General features: G+C 36.6%; 2 protein-coding genes and 1 pseudogene across 10 annotated transcripts in view; 1 reads left to right on the forward strand and 2 right to left on the reverse strand.

Annotated features, from left to right (window-relative positions):
* Nucleotides 1–27,774, forward strand: part of SIT1 (signaling threshold regulating transmembrane adaptor 1) — a 256,827-nt gene that overhangs the window by 223,911 nt on the left and 5,142 nt on the right. The gene's annotated exons all lie outside the window — the stretch shown is intronic.
* The window catches only part of LOC143673367 (phospholipid-transporting ATPase FetA-like), a 169,498-nt gene that overhangs the window by 86,140 nt on the left and 55,584 nt on the right, over nt 1–27,774 (reverse strand). For 6 of the 9 annotated variants that reach the window (XM_077147776.1, XM_077147778.1, XM_077147780.1 and 3 more), the window contains one exon: nt 19,410–19,487. The exons of 1 other annotated variant lie outside the window; for it this stretch is intronic. In XM_077147776.1, coding sequence (XP_077003891.1) covers nt 19,410–19,487 — 78 coding nt within the window. Of the gene's footprint in view, nt 1–19,409; nt 19,488–22,698; nt 22,797–26,858; nt 26,920–27,774 lie in introns of those variants that run through there. 2 more of the 9 variants (XM_077147782.1, XM_077147783.1) reach the window with 2 other exon arrangements.
* Nucleotides 16,560–16,927, reverse strand: LOC143674116 (large ribosomal subunit protein eL34 pseudogene; annotated as a pseudogene).

Below are 27,774 nucleotides of genomic sequence, written 5' to 3' on the forward strand. Positions count from 1 at the left end.
AATTCTGAAAAAAACTTATCAGGGACATAGGGATAGTGCAGACCATGAGCTCTGTTGGCATCCAAGTAATCCTGACCTCTCTGTCACCATGTCCAGAGAAAAAATATATCATATTTGCAATGTGAGGATTACAAAATGTATCACCACTGTGAACCCTGAAGGTGATTCCTGAGAGATGGCAATAGGAAGATAAGCCACCTTTAATCATTCAACAAGTATTTACTGAACATTGTGGTACCTGGCCCAGTGCTAGATGTGGGCCAGAACTGAATAAAACACAGTCTCCAGCTCTAAGGACCTTTGGTTTGTGCAAAGAGAGAGACGTAAAAACTAACATAATATAACATGGTTCTCCTATATTGGAAACATCTATAAGGTGGATACACAGAGTGGAAATGCTTAAGTCTGCCTAGTGGAGACAGAGAAGCCTCACAAAATTTGAGCATACTCTTAAGAGTAGCTATAGGAATTTAGTGGTCAGGGTGCAACGGGCGAAGAAGTCCTGGTGGGTGGTGGGAGGAGCAGTTCTAGGATGGAACAACATGTGTAAAGGTATGGAGAATTTGGAAATTGCTGATAGCTTAGAATGGCTGAAACTTGAATTGTCTTGGTGATCTGGGAGAAAAGGACCAGAAAGAATTATCCTTTCAATAATCTGACTCCCAGTTTCTTGACTTCCTTTCCTCTAGTAACCTGTCTTCCACCTTACCTCAACCATTTTCCCTAGCCATTGTTATTACCAATACTGTCATTGCCAATATACGTCCACAACCACAAATTCATTTGTCCTATTCTCTGATCACCACCTCCAGTATTTCCAGCTACTTCCCTCTAGTGCTACGAATACCAACCTTTCAACTCCTGGGATCTGGTTTAACAAAATAACTATCATCTCTTCAGTATCTCTTATCCCTCTCTTATATTTACTTTTCTTCTAACCAAGCTTAAATTCCACAGCCAATTATTATAATCATTCCCTTGCATAGATCCTCAACTCTCTTGCCTTTCTTTTGCTTTGTTATACTCCACAGTCTTGGTTAATCCAGCTTCTTGACTACTCTATGCCTACACTCATGCAGCTGAATGTGGCTGGAGGAAAACAAACTTCCATACTGAATGACATCACCTTAAATTCATGATCATTAACTTCATTTGGGTTATTAATGGTGCCTGATAATCATAATATGTTTTCCTATTCTATTCATTTTCCCACTCTCCTAGTTGACTTATTCATACCTTCACCCATTTCCTCACATCTTTAAAACCTCCTTCCTCATTATTACCTGTGCCCATGTATTCTGATTTCATTCTTGTTACTATGAATGAAATGTGTCTGGTCTCTTAGGTAAGACCAGCTATTCCATTCATCCACTGGATCCCTTTCCCCTCTTAATTACCCAAGGACATTGCTCTAATGCTCCCCTCTTATTATGGTATCATTAATTTTTCCCTGTCCACTTGTTCATTTCCATAAGGATGCTGTTATTTCTCTGACCTAAACATTCTTAACTCTGTCTGAAGCTCAGTTCCCCTTCCAACTGTCTCCCAATTTCCCTTCTAACTCTTTTAAGCAAAACTTCTTAAAAGAGGTGTCCAAACTCACTGTCCCCATTTCTCTCCCTCTATTTTCCTTATACTCAATCCAAATAGGCTTTCCCCTCCACCACTCTTGTAAAGGTTACCAGTGATCTCCGCGTTGCTAAATCCAATGGGCAATTCTCAATCCTTATCTTACTTGACCTAGCAGAAGCACTTGACCCAGTTTTTCACTCTTTCATCCTAGAAATATTTTCTTCTTTTTTCTGTTTTTCCTCTTACCTCTAATGGCCTCTCCTTTGGCGGTTCCTCCTTATCTTTATTGCAACTCCATTCTTCCCATTGCTCAGGCCAAAAACCTTGAATCATCTCAATTCTTCTTTCTCTCATATGTCACAGTAAATGTTGTTGGTGCTATCTTCAAAATATATTCAGAATCCAGTCACTTTCCACTGCCCCACTGCCTCCACTCTGGTCCAACTCACCATCATCTCCTGCTGTATTACTGCAATAGCTTAATAGGTCTTCCTACTTCAGTCCTTCAGTCTATCCACAGCACAAAGTCAGAGTGATTATTTAAAACTTGAGGTCATGTTCCTTACTCTGCTTCCATTTTATATAGAAAAAATGCTAATGCCCTCGCAATGGCTTAGACGACTCTTTATCACCTGAACCATTCTTTACTCTTTTGGCTACATCTCCTACAACCGTCCCAATACTACTATGCTTCAGCCATCATAACCTCTTTACTGATTTTAAACATTCTAGACATGCTTCCACTTTAGGGCTTTTACACTTATCATTCTCTCTGCTTGGAATGTTCTCCTTCCCACATCCACACCCCCATATCTGTGTGTTTCATAACCTCATTTCCTTGAGGTCTATATTCAAATGCCTTGTTCTAAATGAATCCTTCCGGGGTTACCCCACATAGTGATAGTTTATATTCCCCTTAGCATTTATTACTTTCTAATATTCTATATATTCTCTTTATTTATCTTATATAATGTCTGTCTTTTCCACTAAAATGTAACCTCCATGAAAGTATAAATATTGGTTTGTTTTGTTTACTGCTATATCTTCAATGCCTGGAACAGTAACTGACACATAGTAGATGCTCAATAAATATTTGTTGAAGGAATGAATGGGTGGATTTAATTTTCTTCTTTGAGCTTTCATATGTTAAAAGAAATAGATCAAAATAGAGTTTCTGTGGCTAAGAGATTTAAAATGGAGTAAGGAGATCATTCTGGAGATTACTCTCAGGCAAATATCAGCCAGATATCACAACTGCTAAAGTATGCAAAGCTTTAGGCAACGTTTCTCAAAACTCCAAGGATATACGGACACCATAAAACAAACCACAAGATAACTCAGTTCTATCTAACTGGAACGACAACTGGGAGTACCCAAAATATTCACTAACCACCAACAACTTGTCTAATCTTCTTTTTCATTAAAAAAATTTGTCTATAAATGCCAAGAGAAACCACGATTTGGGTTGCTACCTGAATCTGTTCTCCCTGAATTGCAATTTTAAGACCCCAAATAAATGCATTTGTTGCCTTGCAGCTTAGTTTGTTATTTCTCACTTGACACCTATATTTTCCTAATTTCTTAAAATGTACATGTATAAATTTTATAATCTAAAAATTATTAAAATAAATTATACATCAAAAGATTAACATTTTTGACTCACTTTTATCTTCCTTATCCTATTCTTTGGCTCAGATCTGGGTGAGATCCCTGGATTCCACAGAAATCCCACTTTTGGACCACTGAGATTACTCTCCAAATTCTGTAAGTCAAGCCCCTAGGATTTCTACCTCAAAGTATATTTTTAAAATATACATTTTTGTTTACTGTTGATAATAAGGCCTTTACTTTTAAAGTGCCAATAAGAGACAAGAGATAAAAAGTGAGTTTATTTGCATATCACTTTATATAAGCTTGAAAAATCATTGTTTTAATCAAAGAATGGGGTTCCCTAATGGAGATTATGGGAAAGTTGAATCACTGCCCCATCCTTTGGAGCTACAGTTGTCAGGAGCCAGGAGCCTTCAGAGGTTAATAGAGAACTGATGCTTTTGATTTGGCACTAACTAGATGAAATAGGATAATACTTTCTACACCACAAATCTAAATGATGTAATACACCCAGAATGCACACAAATGTGCACGTACACACATGCAAATAAACATGTGATCACTGGGCTGCTGATTATCGTCTAAAGAGTAGGAATTTCTCTCTGATGATAGCCATGAGAGAGAGGCACTAGAACAATTATTTTTTAACTTCATGTAAAAATAATAAAATCACTTGAGGAACTTGTTTAAAATGCAGATATCTGGACCCCATCCAAGATTTACTAAATTTTTAAAATCTTCAAAGAAGAATCTGTTTTTTATATAAGTTTCCCAGGTCATTTTGATGTACACCAAAATTTGAGAGCGCTTCACTACAAAGTGTGCAGAAAGCAGGCTTTTCTGAAGTCCCAGCCTAGTCATTCTGACAATTCTGAGATGGTTTTCACAATCAAGGTCTATGCCACATTTATATGTTACAATTAATTAATTAAAAAAGATCTAGGCCAAAGTTTATCAAAGTTTGGGTATTTCACAAAAGAAATGAATGATTTAGTATTTGGTTCAAAGGTACTTTTATTTGAAAATGACCTTACTTGGTGGGATTCTAGAAAGAAAGGAGCCTCAGAACAATAGAATATAACCATTACCTGATGATTTGCACTGACAGATGAGAGTACAAAAAGTGACAGACAATAAGTAATATACCATTTATAATATTTTAAAGCATAGATGGTGCAAAAAATATCAATAGGATATAATATAAAACTTAGCATACATAATGTGTTAGGTATATGAAAAAAGAAACAAATCAAATATAGAAAAGATGGATAACTCACTGTGTTAGAAAAACTGGTTAGCAAATTAGGAAAAATATCAATTTAGAACATTACCTCACAGCACTCCCTGTATGATGTCCATATTGTTTAAATAATGATGACAATAATTCCATATGTTAAGCATGTACTATAAGTTAGGTTCTACCATTTACAGATACTACTTCTAATTCTTCACAGCTTCTCTGTAAGTAAGAAGTAAGGAAAAGAGTTCCTCCATATCAGTTAGAAAACTACTAAGACCAAACTGGAAAATTAGCCCAAGGACATGAGTTGGTTAAGTTCCAAAAGAGTAAATTTAAATGGCTCCAAATATGAAAACTAGTCATCAAAAAATATGTTAAATAACAAGATACCATTTTAACACCTTGGTTTTAATGCACATTTGAAATATGATAAATGTGAACATAAGTACTTATGTTCCATTGCCCCATCCATTTTTTAAATTATACAACTTTTAATATAAGACAGCGTCTTTCTAAAATCTTCCTAGTTATCTTGTCCATTTTCTGTACCAGATAGACTTTAGAGTTCTTTTGTTCAATTTCTTAAGATTGGACTTTTGATTAAAGATGAAGTTAAGAAATTTTCACATGCTAAAATTCTGGGGAGGGGTGAAAGTGGTTTATTAGATGATTCAGAGTTACCTTCCTCAGAAGAAAAAGTCAGAGCTGGAAAACTGTACTTTATCTGTCAGTGGGGTAAGACCATAGACTTTTGAAAGACAGCCAAAGAGAGAGCCAGTAAAAGGCAAGGGCCATTATGGTTCTTGATGTAATTTCGCTAGTCCTCCTCCAGTCTTCAGTAAAGTTACTAAACATTATGAAGTCAGAGTATGAGTAAATTTCTTATAGAAAATATCTAAGAGGCCAAAGTCTGCACACTGGCCAGTGCAAAGACAGAGAGAACTATGAGAAAGCAGGTTCAGAGATTTGCACACATTGTGGGAAAGGTGCTTGCTAGAATTGCCCAGGTTAGGAAATGGGGGCGTTTAAGTTAGGTTTACCCACGGATTTCGAGAGTATAATGATTTGGAAACAGATTAATTTGGATGGAGTTGACATTTTTGCAATATAACTCCCTATCCAGTAACATCCTGTATACCTTGTGGGAGATCACAGCATGGGATAGATGTGGGTGGCCTCCTGGGAAGCCATTCCCTTGTGAATGATTATATCTCTATAATCACCCTGCCAGCAATGCATAACCAAACTCCTCTGAGTATTCCCTGGCCTAGATTTACAATCCAGCTGTGCAGTTTGTAATTTGTTCTGATAGATTAGTGCATTTGTTTCTTGTTATGTTTCATTCTCAGGAATACTAGGATTAACCAGATAAAGAAGGGGGAAGTTGTACTCTTGAGTGAGATGGGACTGACAGAATATTTTATTGTGCCATGCTTTGATTGGTTAGTGGCTAATTTACCATCTTGTGATACAAAAGCTCCTGCTAACCACTGCAGCTTGGGTTATTCAAAGCAGCAGGCTCTGACAATTCAGTTACATCCAGGATTCAGAGCTGCTGCATGGCCTTTGCCCTTTGGGCAGGAACTTTCTCAGGGGTCCAGACCTTTGCCTGATTAGGGGAAAACACCAGGGCAGTATTGATATTCCTGCCAGTGTTGAGACTGGCAATATTTGCACAGGCTAATTTTCTTCTTTATTCATACATATATAATTTACTAAGATTTTAGTCAGTAAAATCGTTCCCCCATGCCAACTGCCCCTCTAATGATACTCAACAGACTAACAGAGCATCTCCATTAATTCAAAATATAATTTATGACTATTGATAAAGTTATAATATTTTCTTCTTAAATTTTATATTTCCTATTAAATTTAATCTTAGATATCACTGATTATTTTCAAATTTAAATAAAGATCTAAAAGGTTTTCCCAGGAACTCATCTGGGTACAACAGGCTATTCTCTCTAGACCCACCTTCTCCAAGAGATATGCCGAGTCCAAGCTGTGCACAGCAAATGAATATACCTCCCTCTTTGAGATTAAGAGTGAAATAAAGCAGAGAGATCCCAAAAGCTCAGAGCCTGAGTTGGTGAAGTTAGAGTGAGACTACAAAATGGGGACAGAATTAACCTTCATCTAGTTCTGTCTCCTTGATACCAGAATTTGCCATGATAGAAGGGGAAGGAGAAAGGACAGTAATATTTTCACCAGGAGAGGAAGAGGAATTGGGGACTAAAAAGTTAGATTTCATAAAAGACCTCTAAAGAAGGAAAAGCAGAGATGATGAGAGTGATTTTTTTCTTCTTCCTTTTTGTCAAAGAAAAGGAACAACTTCAGTTAGCATACTATCTAGGAGAAGAAACGAATGATTTGAGAGAAAAAGAGGAAAGGTCTAAGGAAAGAAAGGAGCCAATAATGTTTGAGATAATGAAGTCAAGGAGAAAGTTTTCAGACCTGAAAATAAAGATTAATTCAATATTCCCTAAGGCTTATAGATAAACACTGTTTGAGAGAAGACTGGGATGACTACGTATCTTCCCCATTTCTTGTTAACTCAAAGTATGTTCCTGTTTGGATGAAAAAAGAATCATAAAATGTGAAATATGGGTATAGTTTGGAACTAAAGAAGACTGGAAATTAGCTTGGATAAGAGAGTCTAGGAAGTGAACTAGTTGAAGAGGTCCTAGCTATGGAATTTAAGAGAACAAACAATTAACCCCAGTCTCTGGTGGCTGTGGAAAATGCATTCTTCATTGGGAACTGAGGGTTGAATCTGCTGCCTATCCAGCACAAACTTGATTTCACAAGGACCTGTGCTAACAGCTGGCCCAACGATGAAATAATTGAACTGGGAAGGGCCAGACGTCTTGGCGCAGCAAGGCAACTTGGTGTAATAAAATGTGCAGTGGACTTAGAGGTGAGAACTTAGGCAGGCTCCCATAGTGGTTAAGAACTGGGCAACCATGTCAGGTCATCAGGGTTCAAATCTTAGTCCTCACTTACCAGGTGTGTAGGAGGCTGCAGGAAGTTTTAACCTCTCTGAGACTCATTTTCTTCATCTGTAAAATGGAAATGATAATAATACCTACCTCATAAGGTCATTGTGAGGGTTCATTAGTTAAGACACATAAAGCATTTTAGAACAATTCCTGGTACATAATAAAGGCTCAAAAAGAGTTAGCTACTCTAGACTGGGCTCTGTGACTAAATTGTTAAGTGACCTAGGGCAAGTCACTTTCCATTTATGTGCTTCAGTTTTCTCATGCATAGAACAGAGATAATAAAACCTACCTTATATCCTGATGTGATAAATATTAAGTGCCTACATAATTTCTGACACATCAAAAGTGCTCATTAAATGTTACTTTTGTCCTCTATCATACGATATGTCAAGGACATTCCATAAACATCACTGATACTGTTTCCTGTGCCCAAAGTAGATTTTGAACTCTGAGCTACTGCCTGTGGATCTGCTATGCTTATCCAGTCAGTGGAGATGAAAAGATACAAAAGCCATAGTCTAATGAGGGGAATTCTACTCAGTCCCTTGATGGGAAGGTAGCAGAAGAGATATCAGAATAAGAGAAGCCTCTCTTTAAGGATGTCCTTAGGGTGTTAAATAAAATCTTGATGTAATCCAACCTCAGATTTTGGGGATAAAGCTATAGAAATGAGCTCTGTAGGATAGAACTAGAGGAAGCAGTATACTGAAAGATAAGCAACCAGGAGGAAGAAGGAGGAAGGAGAAAAGAAAGGAAGGTCAGTTGTTTAAGTGGCAATTAGGTTTAGGAAATTTGAGAAAATATTTCCTGCTCACAGTGGGAAATCAATCACAAATGGGAACTTTCAGCTAAAGAAAGAAGAGCAGAGAGATGATCTTTAAGAGCGCACATCTCTAGCACCTCTACACCACTGGATTTCTCGTTCAGTTGAGTGCTAATAAGGAAAATTCAAGCAATAACCCCTCACTGTCATTCTAGAACAATGGTCACTTAAGACCTGTGACTGAAATTTCCCATCATTAAAATGAGTGAACTTCCGGGTCAAGATGGCGGCTTAACAATGTGCATGTTTTAGTTCGTCCTCCAGAACAACTACTAAATAACCAGAAACAGTACAGAACAGCTCCCAGAGCCACAATAGTGACCCGACACACAGCATACCGCAGTCTGGACCAGCTGGACCGGCTGCGAGCACCCCCCCGGAACCGTGAGTTTCCAAAGCGGCGGCAGCCAGTGCCCCTCCCCCACAGGCTGCTTTCCAGAGGGGAAAGGAAAGGACTTTATCAGCAGCAGAGACTGGGCACAATCAAACACCAATTGTGGAACTAATTAACAAATTCTGACTACTAAAAATAAGCCCCCAGCTTAGGTGAACCTGATCAAAGCGGAGGCTGCTCATTTTTGTCCCGTGCCAAAGGGGCAGGACTGACAGAAAAAGGGGGAAAAAAAGAGAAGGAAACAGAGGTTTTTGTGGCTGTGTATCTATAAAGGCTTGACTGCCTCTGGATACAGTGGCAGGACATTTCAGGCTGCAACTACCCCAGACATAGGCAGAAGTGAGCTCTTTTGGGGGCTTGTCTGGAGCCTGTGCCTTCCCCAGGGGAGGGGTGAAGCCCAACTCAGGTGGAATCCCTCCATCAAGGAATTCAGAAACCAGGGCTTGGTAATTTAAAGCCATTAAACCAGCCTACAACCTCTCCTCTGTCTCCACCATGCCCCCAGCAGGGTGAGTCTGCCAAAGTTAAAGGTACCGCATCATCTTATGCTGGTGGGACCTGCAGTCAGACAAGCACCACATACTGGACAGGATAAGAAAAACAGAGTCCAGAGACTTCACAGGGAAGTCTTTCAACCTGCTGGGTCTCACCCTCATGGAAAACCAACGCAGGTGACTCTTTCCTCCTTATAGGAGGCCAGTTTGGTCTGGGAAAATCTGGCTGGGGTCTATAATATCTAAGTAGACCCTCCTAAGTGTGTGTGGGTGAAAGGCACCACGCAAGCAGGGCAAGAAACAAGAAAACAAGAACTGGAAAATTCTCCTCTAATAAACAAAACTTAAGCTAAAGGTCCAGATAAAGCTGAACGGAATGTCAAAGAACAGATAGACAACAAATTCATCCAGCAAGAAAACCCTAGATAAAAGAAGTGAAAGCAACCTCCAGAATAAACTAATTAAGGTAATTAAATGCCTAGATGCCAGCAAAAAATAACAAATCACACTAGGAAAACTGAAGATACGGCCCAGTCAAAGGAACAAACCAACAATTCAAATGACATACAGGAGCTGAAACAATTAATTCAGAATGTACGAACAGACATGGAAAACCTCATCAAAAACCAAATCAATGAATTGAGGGAGGATATAAAGAAGGCAAGGAAAGAACAAAAAGAAGAAACTGAAAGTCTGAAAAAACAAATCACAGAACTTATGGGAATGAAAGACACAGTAGAAGAGATGAAAAAAACAATGGAAACCTACAATGGTAGATTTCAAGAGACAGAACATAGGATTTCAAAACTGGAGGATGGAACATCTGAAATCCGACAAGAAACAGAAACTATAGGAAAAACAATGGAAAAATATGAGCAGGGACTCAGGGAATTGAAAGACAATATGAAGCGCATGAATATATGTGTTGTGGGTGTCCCAGAAGGAGAAGAGAAGGGAAAAGGAGGAGAAAAACTAATGGAGGAAATTATCACTGAAAATTTCCCAACTCTTATAAAAGACTTAAAATTACAGATCCAAGAAGTGCAGCGTACCCCAAAGAGAATAGATCCAAATAGACATACTCCAAGACATTTAATAATCAGAATGTCAGAGGTCAAAGAGAAAGAGAGGATCTTGAAAGCAGCAAGAGAAAAGCAATCCATCACATACAAGGGAAGCCCAATAAGACTATGCGCAGATCTCTCAACAGAAACCATGGAGGCGAGAAGACAGTGGGATAATATATTTAAATTATTAAAAGAGAAAAGCTGCCAACCAAGAATTCTATATCCAGCAAAACTGTCCTTCAAAAATGAGGGAGAAATTAAAACATTTTCAGACAAAAAATCACTGAGAGAATTTGTGACCCAGAGACCAGCTCTGCAAGAAATACTAAAGGGAACACTAGAGACAGATACGAAGACAGAAGAGAGAGGTGTGGAGAAGAGTGTAGAAAGGAAGACTATGAGTAAAGGTAAAAAGAAGGAAAATTAGATATGACATATAAAATCCAGAAGGCAAAATAGCAGAAGAAAATCCTACCCATGCAGTAATAACACTGAATGTTAATGGATTAAACTCTCCAATCAAAAGACATAGTCTGGCAGAATGGATTAAAAAACAGGACCCATCTATATGCTGTCTCTACTCAAAGGACACGAGGCCAAGGACACAAATGGACATTTTACACATCAATGTTTATAGCAGCATTATTAACAATTACCAAGAGATGGAAACAGCCAAAATGTCCAACAACGGACAGCTGACTAAACAATCTGTGACATTTACATAAGATGGAATATTATGCAGCTGTAAGACAGAACAAAGTTATGAAGTATATAACAACATGAATGGACCTTAAGGACATTATGCTGAGTGTGATTAGCCAGGAACAAAAGGACAAATACTGTATGGTCTCACTGATATGAACTGACATTAGTGAATAAACTTGGAATATTTCCTTGGTAACAGAGACCATCAGGAGATAGAAATAGGGTGAGATATTGGGTAACTGGAGCTGAAGGGATACAGATTGTGCAACAGGACTGAATATAAAAACTCAGAAATGGACAGCACAATACTACCTAACTGTAATGTAATTATGTTAAAACACTGAATGAAGCTGAATGTGAGAATGATAGAGGGAGGGGGCTGGGGACATAAATGAAATCAGAAAGAAAGATAGATGGTAAAGATCAAGATGGTATAATCTAGGAATGCCTAGCATGTATAATAATAGTGAAATGTACAATGTACAAATTTTAAAAATGTTTTTGTATGAGGAAGAACAAAGGAATGTCATTATTGCAGGGTGCTGAAAATAGATGATAATTAATACTTTAAAATGTCACCTTATGTGTGAGACTAAAGCAAAAAATGTTTATTTGTTACAAAATTTATATTTTGACTAGAGCATTTCCTAATATAACTCATGTAGATAGTTTGATTGAATGTCATAAGTACTTGGAATCTCAGGTAGGACATGAGATTTTGTTAGTTTGTCCAAAGTGATACCCCGATGAATCCCAGAGTGATTTGATCAGTGACTAGAAAAGTGTTTGCAAGCCCCCTTCGGGGAATGGTGAGAGTGGGGAGAAATTCAACTTCCCCAAGTTGAATTCCTGATATTCTCACAAGCAGTGTGGACAACCAAATCTATAGGCTGAGCCCCCAGTCTTGGGGGTTGTTCATATGAAACTTAACCCCACAAAGGATAGGTCAAGTCTACTTAAAATTTAGGCCTAAGAGTCACCCCCAAGAGAGCCTCTTTTGTTGCTCAGATGTGGCCTCTCTCTCCAGCCAACATGACGAGCAGTCTCACCACCCTCCCCTTCTCTGCGTGGGACATGACTCCCAGGGGTGTGGACCTTCCTGGCAACGTGGGACAGAGATCCTGGAATGAGCTGAGACTCAGCATCAAGGGACTGAGAAAAACCCTAGAAGGAGCTGAGAATTAACATCAAGGGACTGAGAGAACCTTCTCAACCAAAGGGGGAAGAGTGAAATGAGACTAGGTGTCAATGGCTGAGAGATTCCAAACAGAGTCGAGAGGTTATCCTGGAGGTTATTCTTATGCATTAAGTAGATATCACCTTGTTGTTCAAGATGTAGCAGAGAGGCTGGAGGGAGCTGCCTGAAAATGTGGAGCTGTGTTCCAGTAGCCATGTTTCTTGATGATGATTGAACAATGATATAGCTTTCACAATGAGACTCTGTGAATGTGAAAACCTTGTGTCTGATGCTCCTTTTAGCTACTATATCAACAGAAGAGTAGAACATATGGAATAAAAATAAATAATAGGGGGAACAAATGTTAAAATAAATTTAGTTTGAAATGCTAGTAGTAAATGAAAGTGAGGGGTAAGGGGTATGGTATGTATAATCTTTTTTTTCTCTGTTATCATTTTATTTCTTTTTCTGTTGTCTTTTTATTTCTTTTTCTAAATCGATGCAAATGTTCTAAGAAATGATGAATATGCAACTATGTGATGATATTAAGAATTACTGATTGTATATGTAGAATGGAATGATATCTTAATGTTTTGTTTGTTAATTTTTTTAATTAATAAAAAAAGTTAAAAAAAAAGAAAAGAAAAAAAAACAACAAACTAAAATCTAAAATAAATAAGAACAAATCCCTATATGCTTAGTTACCATGTAAGGAAACAAATATTTTTATAAAAATTGGAACACATTAAAAAAAAAAAATGAGTGAAGATAGCTGCAAGCGGAAGGATAATTGCCAATATCTAGAAAGCCCCCTGAATTATCATGTGATGGCTACCATACAAACATAATCATATGTTTTAACACCTTTAGAGCAGATTAGTTGCAGTCAATTTACATTGGAATATCGGTATTCATTAGGCAGATTCCAAATGCTCACAATGTATCCTAAAGTAGTCAAACAGCATAAACAGACCAAATCCGAAATATTATAGCTACCAGTAAATCTAGCTATGTGGCTTATAGTCTTGAGTACACACAAAAAAATTATTTTTCATCTCTCCAGACTTCATCTCTAAGATATCTGGATACAGCTACTAGATGATATTTCCATTCTAAAGAATGATAAGAATAGCATATTATGTACCAGAATCATCATAGGAAAGGCTAGGATACCTGACCCTGGCAAGAAGGGACAATAATTTTCTTTTTCAACACCATTTCTAGTTGAGTCTACTCACTGCTATTTCTCATGCTTTACATTCAACTTACTTATCATACTTACCTATAATAACATCTTTCCCCACTAAGCAAAGAGCTCCTTAAGGGTAAAGACCATGTTTCTTTCTTTTTTTTTCTTTTCTTTAAATCTCTGTATCTCCCTGCTTACCTAAGCATCTGGCCCTGGATTTACTAAACAGTTTTGATGAATGAACAAGTAAACAAATGAAAAGATGCCTATAAAAACACCTTCTGTTAAATTGTCATCAGATTTCTGTCCAAATCCTCCAATGGAGGATAATCATTTTTTCCTTGTAGTGGGAGGATCTAAATAATCACAGACCAGCTAGATTGAAGAAGAATCCCAACTAAGACTAATTCTTCTAAATATCCTAAGGTCAGCAAATAGTATTTTATAATTAAAGAGGATGTGTGGAGTGCAATGTTCAAAGGATCCTGGAGAGGAAACTCACCGAAGTCTTGAATGTCATGAAAAGTCTAGATCTCAAGTTACTATAGTTCTCCTGTTACCTCTGCCCCTGACCATAGCTTCATTAATTCTCCTGAGTTCAGGAGAAACAAGACAAATTGTTAATGGGACAAGATACTAAAGAAAATCAAAACAGTCATAAAGCCACAGAAACAAGTTAATTAACAGGGTACCATAGAAGACTGGTTTGGTTGGACAATTTGGGAGGTGTTCAAAACCCAAGTAACCCCTAATCCCCTGCTCCCCTTGGAGATCTTTATTTTCTCCCTTTCCTCTCCAAAGGAAAAGCTGACAGGAACATCATTCATATCAGTGCAGACGGACAGAAGTTGGGAATCCTCCTTTGCCATTCTGACCATTTAAATGTAGGTCTCTAATTAATGTGGTAAAGGTAAAATAAGTCATGCTTGATTGGACATCACTTTCAGTGCTTCTCAATCATAAAACCTTCCCTGGGATTGGAGATGAGGGTTTGGGAAAATTATACTAAAGGCCATCAGTTAGAAACAAAATGCCATTCACACAAAGCCGGTTCTAACAGTAAACCCTTGGAGATGATAAAGAAGCAATTTAATTCCCTCTGCTTAGGGTTGTCAGATTTAGTAAATAAAAATACAGATTCAAAATAAGAATTTCCCAAATATTACATGGGCCATACTTATACTAAAAAATTATTGCTTATCTGAAATTCAAATTTAACTGGGAATCTTTTGTAACCTTTATCTGGCAACCCTAACTCTGTTATTTAAGAATAACAGGAAAAGGAGACAGTTTGTTAAGTTCTTACAAATTAGTTCAATTGTTACTTTTAATTTTCTAAAGAAACAGAACTCTAAGTATAGCTCTAAGAACTTGAGATGACTTTTTCTAACAGCTTTATTGAAATACAATAAAATTCATCTATTTAAAGTATACAATCCAAAGGTTGTTAGTATGCTTACAGAGTTGTACAATATAGATGTCTGTTTTTCCTGTTTATTTAAATGATCTATTTTATAATATTCTATTAATAAAGCTCTGTATAAGTCAGGGTTTTCCAGAGAAACAGAGATCCAACAGGATATGTGTGGATGTACAGATACAGATATATATTTATTATAAGGAATTGGTTATGTGTTTGGGGAATAGTAAGTCTGAAGTCCACAGAGAAGGCCAGAGACTGGACATTCCAGTCAGACTGATGTTCAGCTCATTAGTCTAAGTTTGTAGTGGAGGCCAGAAAGGAGTGGAGGGTCTTGAGGCAGAATTCCTTCTGAATCTTGGAACCCACAGTTCTCATTCTCTATGACCGCCAACTGACTAGATGAGGCCCATGCACATTATTGAGGGTAATCTTCCTTAAAGTCAATGGTTCATAAATTCTAATCCCACCTAAAAAATAGCTCCACAGTAAAAACAAGGCTAGTGTTTGACCAAAACTGAAACACAAAATTAACCATCACAAGCTCTGATTAACTTACTGCTCCATATGCCATAATTTCCATGCCCTCCTCCTTCCTGCTACTTCTTTCTCATCCTTTTTTACTTTTCTGTCCTTTCCTTTTAGTTTCTCCAATTTAGTCTTCCCTTTTAGTCTTCCTTGGTGATTGTATTTCTTCCTTTTTACTGATTTTTCAAATTACCCAAAGTAATACATAAATATATTTTCACTGTAAAAGATTCAAAATAAGAAATATATAAAGGAAAAGAATTTAAGTTTCCTTTTCCATGCCTTCGATTCCTTCTCCCTTTCCCAAAGAAACCATGATTAACAGATTGGTATGTACTCTTTGGGTGCTTCCATTTTAGGACATTTATATACAAACATATACATATATAGATATATGTAAAAAACAAAAACTTGTTTTGTTTTTTAAACAAGTGAGATCCTACTGAATATATTGCTCCACAAGTTGCTTTTTTTATTTTTACACAATGTCTTAGAAATCTTTCCATGTCAATATGTATAAGTTTACCCCATTATTTTGAATTACTACCTACATGATTTAACCACATCTTAATAATTGTTAGTAATTTGTGTTGTTGTGCTGCTGTGATAGTGGTGGTAACAATAATCATAATATTTATAGATGTGTATAGGTGGTAGGGGAAAGGAAAAGGAACAACGTGATAAATAGAGACAGGTCTGAAAACTCTCCAGGATAGAGGGAATTCTGTAGGCAAATAAACTGGTACAACATACATGTAATACAGTGAAGTAACAGTTTGAGGCAGGATGTAAATAAGATTTAATACGAATTGTAAAGACTCAGGAGAATTGAAATCATATGTCCACCAAAAACTACTACACAAATGTTCATAGTAGCATTATTCAAATAGCCAACAAATGGAAACAGCCTAAATGTCCAACAACTGATGAATGGATAAACAAATTGTGGTGCATCCATATATTAGGATATTATTCTGCCATAGAAAGGAATGAATCTCTGATATATGTTACCACATGGATAATCTTGAAAACATTACAGTAAGTGAAAGAAACCAGACACAAAAAGGTTACATATTGTATGATTCCATTAATAGGAGATTTCCAGAATAGGCAAATCAATAAAGACAAAAAGCAGATTAGTGTTTGTCAAGGGCTAGGAGAGAGGAGAATGGGGAATGACTGCTAATGGATATATGGTTTACTCTGGAGGTGGTGAAAATATTATAGAATTAGGTAGTAGTGATGATTGTACAACTCTGACTATACTAAAACCACTGAATCATATACTTTTTTTTAAAAAACAAGCCTTTGATTTTTATTATTCAAAAAATCTTCATCTATTTTTTCAACTTAGCTTTCTGACTCTGCACTTGTGCCGTCAACACTTTCACAGTGATTTTCCGCTCCTCAATCAGGAAAGCAAGCTTGATCCTGTCATGGATACATTTAGCACACATGGAACTACCACTCTGCTAACGTGTTTTTTTTTTTTATTTTTTTTAAATAACCTCATAAGAACTTCAGGCCTCACAGCACGAACACCCCAAAGCTGACCTGGGCACATGCCACATGCAGATTTTGGTGCTTCCCCAACCTTCCTTGTATAAAGGTAAACAATTCTATTACTAGGGATCTGGGACAGCCTAGTTTTATCAGAAGCTGTATCGTAGGATAGCCTGCAATGGTACGTCAAACGCTGGACCATTCTGAATGCCTCTAAGAACCGTCCCTGGGTGAATTGTATACTTTATAAAGGGTTTTAGGGTGAAATTTATGGTATATGAATTATAGCTTAATTAGGCTGTTATTAAAAATAAATTGTAGAATAACCAAGGAATTCAGAAGGAAAGGAATTCAAGGAGGAAAGACAACTGGGGGACAAGAATTGTTAGAGAAACTTTCCTAGAGAAGGACTTGCACTAAACCTAAACGAGGAATATAATAAATTCATTACTAGAGATGCAAGGGCTAGGAATCTAGGCAGAAGGAAGAGCTTAATGAAAGGTTTGGCACTGAGACTAAAACACTTGTGTGGTAGTACAGTAGATAAGAAGAGTCTGAAGCAGGCAGGAAATGAGACATAAAGGCAGGCCTTTCACATTAGGCTAATGATCTTAAATTTTATCTAGTAGCTGGCAAGGCCTCCAAGAAAGATTTTGAGCAGGGAAAAATGTTCTAAAACTGGAATTTCAAAAAGATTAATATGGTATATTTACAGGGGAAGAAACTGCAGTCATAAAGACCACTTAAGAGATTACCGCAGTAATCAACACTTGAAACTACAAAAGCCTGAAGGGCGGAAAATAGAAGATGAAGGTAGGTGAGCAAGATGTTAGAAACAGTCGACAGTCACTCTTAGTGCTGTGAATTTTCCTACCAAAATAGGCCTGGTAACCTAAAAAAAGACAGTGGAACCTGCCAGATTGCTGGGTTTGCCACTGCTATTTTGTTGGCTCAGGTCCACGTGCCAAAACTTTGGCGGGCCAGGCTTAATTGCTCACAACAGTCCAAGCAGTAACTAGCTGCAGGAGTCCTGGACTATTTAAAAGGACTTGGGCCGGGAAAACTGTTTTCAGTTATTTTCCCTTGGTAAAACATTTGCCTTTAGAAATAACCCACATTTAGAAACATTCAAATTTTTAATTATCTCCCTGAATGAAATCATCAAGCTTCTAGTACAGACTTTTTTTGGGGGGGGGTACACGGTCCGGGAATCGAACCCGGGTCTCCTGCATGAAAGGTGGGCAATCTAACCACTGAACCACCCGTGTACCCTCTTCATTACAGATTTTTTAAAACTGGACATTTACATAATGTTTACCATGTGCCAGAAACTGTCCTAAATGCTTTACAAATATTACCTCATTTAATCCTCACAGTAAACTTATGAGGTAGCACTATTATTACCCCCATTTTATAGATGAGAAACTGTAGCAGAGATTAAGAGACTTGCCCAAGATAACATAAATAATAAGGAGTGGAGCCAGACAGTCTGGCTCTAGAATCCATGCTTTTGGTCACTATGCCTCCCATGTGATTTTTACTTCATAATACTTATTGCAGTTGAAATTTATATTTGTGTTATTATTTACTATCCTATTACTTAATTAAAGGCTGTCCTTCACTAAACCATAATTTCCATAAAACCAGGGCTTCTTTCCAGTCTTGTTGTCATTGTATTGCCATCACCTAGCATAGTGACTGGCACTCATTTGGTGAAAAATAAATACTTGTGGAATAAATGAGTATTTATGGATGATCACCACATTTTTTATTCGTCTTCACCTTCTTACTCCCCGAAGTGTTCTGCTCCCCATATTTTCTGTTTATATAAGATGCATGAGAAATTGATCACTTAGTCTCTGTTTTTATCAACTCTCCCTCCTTCAGTTCTTCTGAGACTAGGAGAGAACTCCTTGGTTCTGTCTTGAATGGGAGTTCCTTGACTTTCTCTTTCTGGAACGAGGGCCTGTACCCTTGGAATGGGCTCACTCCGGGAGGAATCAGACAACTACCCAATGACAGGAAGTAAGGAAGGGGCAGTGTGGCCTTTAATCGGGCAATTAATTTCATTCTTTGCACCTTCTCCCCCCTAATAGGAAGACTAAATTTAGTAACACATTCTGTCTTACTTTTTCAAAATTTCACATCAAACATTTCCATTCTGAAAGATGGTTTGTGTGTGATTACCACAACTTCTTGATCCTTGATTCACCAAGAAAAGCATGGGATTGGTATGGGAACCCTCCCTAACACTGCAGCCAGATCCATTTGTTCTGTCCAAAAAAAGGCTGTGAACAAAGGATGAATTTATTTGCTTCAGCTTCATCTTTTCATACTAATCACCTCTTTTTAACTGGAGTCAGTTGTAAAGGACATGACAGGAAAAGGAACACATGCTTTCCTGGTGAACTTCCACATGTTGGAAAAGTATAAAAGATGACAGATCATAATGACTTAAATTAGAATTCTCAGATGAGAAAACAGTGGAACTTGTAAGTATGAAGCATTTATTTCTGCAAAATGTTTTTCTTTTGCTAATCAGCAGTTCCTGTCCTAATTTGGGAAGTTTATACGCTTGTTTATGTAATGCATCCCACCCCCTCCCTGCCCCACTCCCTTCACACACACACACACGAAGTTTTCAAGGTGTATAGACTTAGACATCTTTGACTGAGTTCACCTACCTCTACTTTCTTTGTCATTATTTTGGCTTTCAAATGGCCACATTGCAGTGTAATACCAACTATAATTCCACAGAATTTCTGCAAAGGAAATAAAAAGATTCAGAATGAGAAGTTCTCACGATGATAGGTTTCATTCAAATATATGCTTAACAAATTTGAAACCTGATCCCTGAAATCCAAAATAATTTCCTTCTAAGACACATATAATTTCAAATGTCCTTATCCTAAAATTATGTTTGCAAAGCTAGGGAAAGAGATTCTACTTCTGGCAACCAATGACTAAAATCTGTATAAAGATTATATGAAACTTGGAAACAGCTGGAAGACATTATTGGGTGTCTTTTAAGCAGTGCTGAGCTTTTACCTTCGAGTAATTTTCAGTTGACTTGACTATTTTATAACTCTGTAGGGGTAGAGTTTAACTTAATGGATTTTTTTTTAGTTTTTGCATGGGTAGGCACCAGGAATCGAACCTGGGTCTCAGGCATGGCAGGTAAGTACTCTGCCTGTTGAGACACCGTGGCCCACCCTAACTTAATAGATTTTTATTCAGTAGAGATACAAATGTTTTGTGTCTGGTAGGAAAAATAATCCCAAAGGCTATGATGTATTATACTGTAGGACTTAATTACTTTGTACATAATCCAGAAATCATATCCCAATGTTCCTTTTTTAAATTGCCTATAAATACTTAGCCCTTAAATTTTCATTTGGACTTAACACCTTACTAGTTCCCTCATCAATCAATAAATGAAATCTTTGACATCTGTTCATTTTATATTTATAAGACAGATTTTTTAAATATTTTGAAAATTATACATAGCCAAATCCCATGAGTTTCCTACATAGAAAAACCCTCCTTTCCTTCCCTTCTTTCTCCCTATCCTTATCCCAACTCAGCTTCTTTGAGAAAGTAACCTCTGCAAATCCCCATAAGCAGTACAGCTTAGAATGGAAGATGAAATGGTTGTAAGGCATTTAGAAGCCAGTCGGGGACTTGAGTAATGACTGTTTTAACTGAAACTAGGCATTCACCCAATTTTGTGACACTCTTTGCACACACGTTACATAGCAGCTAAGTGGAAAGTAAATTTAGCAATTAAACTCAGAGCAGGAATGGATGAATGTGAGGGAAGGTAGGAAAAAAATGAAGTATGAAAGGAAAAAGAGATGGAACAAAAAAGCCAGAGAACTCGGTTTTATTTCAAATTCCTCTGCTAATTAATGATGAGATTTGGGGCAAATTATTAACAACTTCTTGCCTCAATTTCCTTAATCAAAATGAGAATTTACTTATTTACGAAAAAGGAAATAAGTTAGGCAGATACAAGATAGAGAAAGGCCTCCCAAGGAATAAATTTGCCAGGGAGAGGTTTAGAGGTAATTATGTATTACTAACTAAGTGCAGTATTAATCTTCACTGGGGGGCTAAGCCAGAAAAGTTGTGAGAGGATTAAATTAAGTCATGTATGAAAATGCCTGACATAGTTCTTGGCCCAAAGTAGGCAATCAATAAATGGTAATGTTTTAACGTTTTAATATACTTGCCCATTAGATTGGTAAAAATTTTAAAGTCTAACAATGCTGTAAAAGAGAGAAAGGGGAACCATTGAAACACTTATACATCGCTGATGGTATAAACTTTAAAACCACTTTGGAAAACAATTTGGCCTTGTCTAGCAAAGTTGCTGAAGCATTTACCTTATATATCAGCAAGTTTATTTTTGTTATAGTTTAGTATTTATTCAATATATAATAACAAAAGCAACTGAAAAAAATTAAAGTGAATATACTAACTGTAGGAAATACTTTTCCTATCTTACTCAAAAGATTTTTTTTTTTTCAATTACCTTTATGGAAAGTTTAGATCCAATTTAGGTCACCACATTTTAAAAACCCTTTATTTTGAGATAAGTTTAAACTTACAGCAGAATTGTAAAAGTACTACAGAGTTTCTGTGTACCTTTCACACACCTACCCTTTATGTTAACATCTTATATGACCACAGAACAATTAAAAGACTAAGAAATTAACTTTACTATAATACTAATTGAAGTACAGAATTTTTTTGTGCTTTCCATTAATGTCTTTTTTCTGTTCCGGGACCCAATCCAGGATCTCGCATTACGTTTAGATATGTCTCTTACTCTCCTCCAACCTGTGACAGTTCCTCATTCTTTCCTTGTTTTTCATGACCTTGACATTTTTGAAGGATACTTAATCAACTGTTTTGTAGAATGTCCTTCAACTTGGGTTTGCCTCATGTGTCCTTCTTGGTGCTTCACTCTGGGAGTATGTGAAGGTTAACTCCTGGTGAGTTAACCTAGATCACTTGGCTACGGTGGAGTTTTTCCTGGAGTCTCCACTGTAAGCTTACCCTTTTTCCCCTTGTAATCATTAAATATTTGAGGAGAGGGTAATCACATTTTAAACAGGTGTTGAAAAACAGGGGAGTCATAAAAGAGGCACTAAAGAAAAGGCACAAGGAATTGAACTAACGTTTATAAAACGTGGATTAAAGTTCTTTTCTTCAGAATGAGAACCCAAAGGTAGAAATAATAAGTCCTACCTTGAATTATTATTCTCTAAGCTGCTTGACTTTGGACTGAACTGATTAACATGTTAATAAAGACAATTGTTCCAGTTTGATAGCTGCCAGAATGCAATATACCAGGAACGGAATGGCTTTTTAAAAGGGGGATTTAATAAGTTGCTTATCGTTCATTAATATAATAATTCACTAAAAGCAAAGTTTTGTTGGACGACTGTAAGGACTAGTTTTTAAGTTTATATTTAACATGGTCTGAAAACCACATAAAATATAACCAACATGAAATATAGTAGTGACGTATTTGTGACTTTAGAATAGCCAAGGACTCTTAGTATTAAAATATCATATAATGCATCCACATAAATTATAACTGGGTCTCAGATGTTTCTTCCAGGGATAAGAGTACTTCAGCAACCAAGGAACGGCAGAGGCTGACTTGAATGCTTCTGAGAATCTGAAGAAAGGTTCTTATAAAAGAAACACATGCGCCTGTCATCCTTGAACTAAAATAAGAGCTACATTTTACCCAAAACTGTTGTATAAAATCATGAAAGCTTCTACACTACTCCATCCAAGTTTCTATGAGTTAGCTTTATACCCAATGCATAAATCCCTAGTTACTCTAGAAATCAAGGCTTCCCTACTCCCACTGCCACCACATGAATCTCAGCAAGGCTAGCAAAAGTTTTCTTTTTATAATGTAACAGCACACATATGAAAAAAAAAGGCAAGTCTCACCCTGAAAAGCTTTTAAAAGGTACAGCTTGAAGCCTGCCAGCACTCCATACTATTCCTCTCTTCTCAGTTACAGACCCTGTAACTGAGGGTTAGCCCCTCATTTCAACCACACTTTTTTTCTGACAAGAAAATGTTCTAGGAAAACAAAGAAATTCTAAACTTAGAAACTTTAAAACTCTAGGAGGGATGGGAAGATGTTGAAACATCTACTAATCTATAATGCCATTTAGATAATTAGATCTTTAGTTTCATACTTCTAAATGATTCTGGACTTTTGGGAACTTGTCAAATTCCTTTTTTGTTTGTTTGTTTGTTTCCTCTAAACAGGTTTGAAATGAATCTCAAAACCTTCACTCAAAAACAACAATAACAACAACCACAACCAAAAAAAACCCCTTCATTTACAGCGGTCTGGGCAGCAGCAGGTTGGCTAGATCCCAAAGCATGTTTAATGCTGAAAGGGGAGAAGCATTTCCATCAGCGCTGAGAATAAGACAAGTATCTCTCTTACAATAAGTAATATTTAAAATTGTTCGAGAACTACAGCCAAAGTAATTACAGAAATGACAGATAAAAATCAGAAAGAGGGAAGCAACAGCTATCAACATTTACACGTGATTTTATTGTATATCTGGAAAACATAGGACAATCTCCTGAAAAACTAGGTACAGTTATAACTAGGTATAAAATTATTACATAAAAATCAAAAGCTGTAAGTGAAAGAAGCCAATTTGAAAAGGCTACATATAAATGATTCCAATTATATAGCATTCTGGAAAAAGCAAAGCTATAGAAATGGTAAAAAGATAAATGGTTGTCAGGTGTCGAGAGGGAGACAAGGAGGAATGAATAGGTGGAGGGAAACTATTCTCTTGATACTGTAATGGTGGATATATGACATTATGCATCGTCAAAACCCACAGAACTCTACAATACAAAGAGTGAACCCTAATGTGAACTGTGGACTTTAGTTAATAATATACTGATTCATCAATTATAACATTACTATGCCAATGTAACATATTAATAATAAGGGAAACTGTGGGGGGAATGTATAAGGGTGGGATATGGGAATTCTCTGTTTTGTCTGCTAGATTATTCTGTAAGCCTAAAGCTCCCCTAAAAAATAAAGTCTACTAATTCTAAAAAAGAAAAAAAAAAAACAAAAGTGTATTACAGACAGAAAATAAGAAGTTAGAAAATACAATGAAAGAAAATACCCTATTTACAAGAGAAATAACAACAACAAAAAAGAACAATGGGAACAAACAATAAGATTTATACAAAGAAAAAGGTAAATAAGACCTTGATAAATTTAAAAAAACACTGCTCTTGGATAGGAAGACTCAAAGATGTCAATTTCATCTATATCTACCTACCTACCTACCTGTCTGTCTGTCTATCTATCCATCTATCTATCTACATCCTGTCAATATGAATACCAGCAGAATTCTTTTAAATTAAACTAAGTTTATTCTAAAATTCACAAGGGGAAATAAATATGCTATAAGAGCCAAGAAAATTTTTGAAAAAGCAAAGAAATGAGGGGTAACTATCCTTATCAGATTATAAATTTAAAAGTTATAAATACATTTTAAAGTTATACTAAATAAAACAGTTTGGGACTTGCATAGAACTACAGACAGATAATGGAACAGAACAGGGAATCCAGAAGGGGACCCTAATGTATATAATAATTTATTTTATAATAAAGGAGGCATTTCAAATTAGTGGGGAAAAATAGTCTTTTTTTTAATGATGTTGGGATGCACAGCCAATCCTTTGAAGAAAGTAAAGCTAGATCCAAAATCCTCACTCCAACAAATATTCAAGATGATCCAAAATTTTAAATTTTTAAAAGAAACAATAAAAGCTCTAGAAGACAACATGGAAAATGTTTTATAGTCTGGATGTGGTAGACAATGTTTTTTGCTTACTGATTATCTATTTCCCTTTCTTCATTCTTATTAGAACCCTGAGTCTGATCAGGTGACAATGTGCTCAGCCCTAGGTTGGTTTCAGCCAATTAGGGGATTCTCATTGGCTGCTTTCCCAGTATCCTTTGCGGCTAGGGGTAGCCTTATCATCCAGTTTTGGTCAGTGATATCCAAGCAGAAGTGTGCTAAGGGGGTTTCTGGGAAAACGTCTTTTCTGATAAAAAGGGAAAGGTATACCTAGCCCTCTTCCTTTCCCCTTCCTGCCTCGAATGTGGTCATGATGGCAAGCATGAGATCAAAAGCTCAAATGCTAGGATGGTAGTACAGAAAAACAGTAAGAGGCAGGGTCCTTGACAGCACTGCTGAACAGCTGAATACATGTTAGCAACTACTAACCTTCAAACTTCTTGTTATGTGATAAAAAAAATTCCTATTGGTTTAAGCCACTGTTGTGTTTTCTATTATGGTAGGCAAATATATTTCTGATCCCCAGCAGTGAGGAAAGGCCTTTCTAAACAAGATGCAAAGCACCGAAGCCATAAAAGAGTTATACATTTTACTTTATGAAAATTTTTAATTTCTAAATGAAAATTACCATAAACAAAGTCAAAAGACAGGAAAACATTAGCAACTTATATGACACAAAACCACTAATATCCATATAATATGTAAAGTCTTACTAATCTAGAGAAAAAGCAATTCCATTTTTAAAATGACAAACCGTATAAGCAGACAGTTCCATAAAAACATCAAACCTTTTCTTGTTTTTAAAAGATTTGGAAGCATATTAGTGTTTATACCCCATGATCTTTAATTTATTTCATATTACAACATCACTGCCATTCTTACTTACAAAATAGCTAAATTAAATTGTTTTAAATTACATATGATGTTTCATTTAATTGTATGGTTTAACACCAGAGGATACAACATTATCTTATTGGTTTTATTTTATTTTTATTTTGTTATTCATGGTTATTAATCTATTCCATAAGCATTTATTCTTAAAATATGAAATATTTCAAAGATACATAGAATTATATATGCAGCCATGTAAGTATCAAATAAATTGAACACATCTTAATATTTTGCCATTTGCTTCATATTTTCTTTTAAAGAATTACATTATAGATACATTTGTACACATATCTGTATCATCCTTCCTCAGTCCCCAGAAGTTATACTGAAGGTAGTTTTCTCTTTACTGTAATGTTCCTTTTTTACTTTTACTGTTTATGTACTGTCCATAAATAACATACAGTATTGAGTGTTATGGATTTTATAAAAATGTAAATTTGTGTAAAAAAGGATTGTTGGTATAAATCTTACTTGATTGTCACATCTTTTATTTTTAATGTGCTACTAGATTCTAATTGCTGATTTTGCATCAAGTGTCTTAAAAGAGATTAATCTGTAGTGATCTTCGCAGATGCATCAATATTATGCTGCTTTGTTAAAATAATTTGGAAGCGCTGGCATTATTATCTGTCCTCTTAAAGGTTTGGTAAAAATTTATCTGAGGAACCTTCTGGCCCTCGTGTTTTATGCTTTTTTGTGGGGGATGGGAGGTTGCTCTTTGACAGCATTTTCAAACCACACACACACATACATATGCACATACACATATTTCAGAGAACATGTGACAAGATATTAGGAAGTGTCAACTGAGGTACCAAGAAACCAAAGCGAGTTGTGAGACAAACTGATTTGCGGAAGCTTCATAATAGGTGTGTGAGAACTATGTAAATGACTCTTAGCTCTTCATATACTTCAAGGGTATAAACGAGTGGGAAATAAAAAGGTTAAAGAGATTTCTTTGGAGAGAATTGCTTGTATGCTATGAACTCCATTCCCCCTAAAAGTGAAGAGTAGGATGGTGTCTGCCCCTAGTGAGAGGGGCTTCAGTGCATTACATATACCATACCCTTTGCTACTCGGGGAGAAATGGAGTCCAGTGATCTAAAATCTACTCGGGGAGAAATGGAGTCCAATGATCTAAAATCCAAAAGGTAGGAGATGAGCTAGCTAACTTTTCCAACGGCAGGAATAAAGGAAAGATGGAAGTATTGGGTGGTTGCACTCTTAAGAACAAAGGAAACGTGATGTGGACAAGATGTGGATCAAGCATAAATGAGCCACTGAGCCATCTTAGGTACTAGTCAATAGGACCACCCAAAGAGGACAGCAGGCTTCAGCTGAGAGAAACTGAAGGTATTTCCAGACCTAGGAGCTGCAGTAAAGATCCTCAATGAACTGGAGGTAGCTACCATCCTCATCAAGGGACCTGCCAAAAAGAGAAAGTCAGCTTTAAATAGTGAGTACTAAGAGACTCACTATTTAGTACTCCAGAGAACACTAAGTTTACAACCCTGCCAGTGAAGTAAGAACTTTCCTTCTTGGGCTTGGGAGTGGGGTGGGGGGTAGACCAGGGTTTCCAACTCCCAAGAGTTCAGTGACCTTGGTTAGTAAGGCAGTAAAGAAGGAAGGAGGAAGAAAGATGGCAGCAGACCTCAGCCGGGGGGAGGGAGAGTAGCTATAATTTTGAACATAGTTGGTAGCACTGATTAGTACACGGTATTTTAAGTGTCTTGAAACTGTAGTTTGTGATGTGAAATGAATATATATATTTAATTACCTAAAATGAGCAAGAAGGAATGGGGCCTGCCTTTTCTCTGTGGCAGGGAAAGAACTATTCCCAATAGGCATTTTTAAAGGAACACTGGGAGACAAAAATAAACTTGTTTTTAAGATTAGTCCCTACGGGTTCTGTTTATTCAATGTTCTAGTTACATTCATGTTTAGAAGAATTCACAACAAACTAATAACAGTACTTGCCTCTGGGGAGAGTAACTAAGTAATTGAAAGGTAGGACACTAGGGGTAGAAGGGAGATTTAATTTTCACTCAATATTCTTTTGGGCTACTTGCAGTTTATAAAATCTTGAGCATGAATCGTTTTCTTAAAGAAATATCTTTAAAAAATGGTTTTTAAATTTTATCAAAGGTCTGTCAACATATTCTTGGCACTGAGATGTTTTTCCCTGGCTCCCCAATAACTCAGTTTACTCAAGGCCCTTAAACTCTGCCCCACAAGTCATAGAGAATTGGCTCCAGATGCTCAACCAACCATAGTCCCTAAC

This window comes from Tamandua tetradactyla, chromosome 2 (assembly GCF_023851605.1).
Source record: "Tamandua tetradactyla isolate mTamTet1 chromosome 2, mTamTet1.pri, whole genome shotgun sequence".
Taxonomy (NCBI): Eukaryota; Metazoa; Chordata; class Mammalia; order Pilosa; family Myrmecophagidae; genus Tamandua; species Tamandua tetradactyla.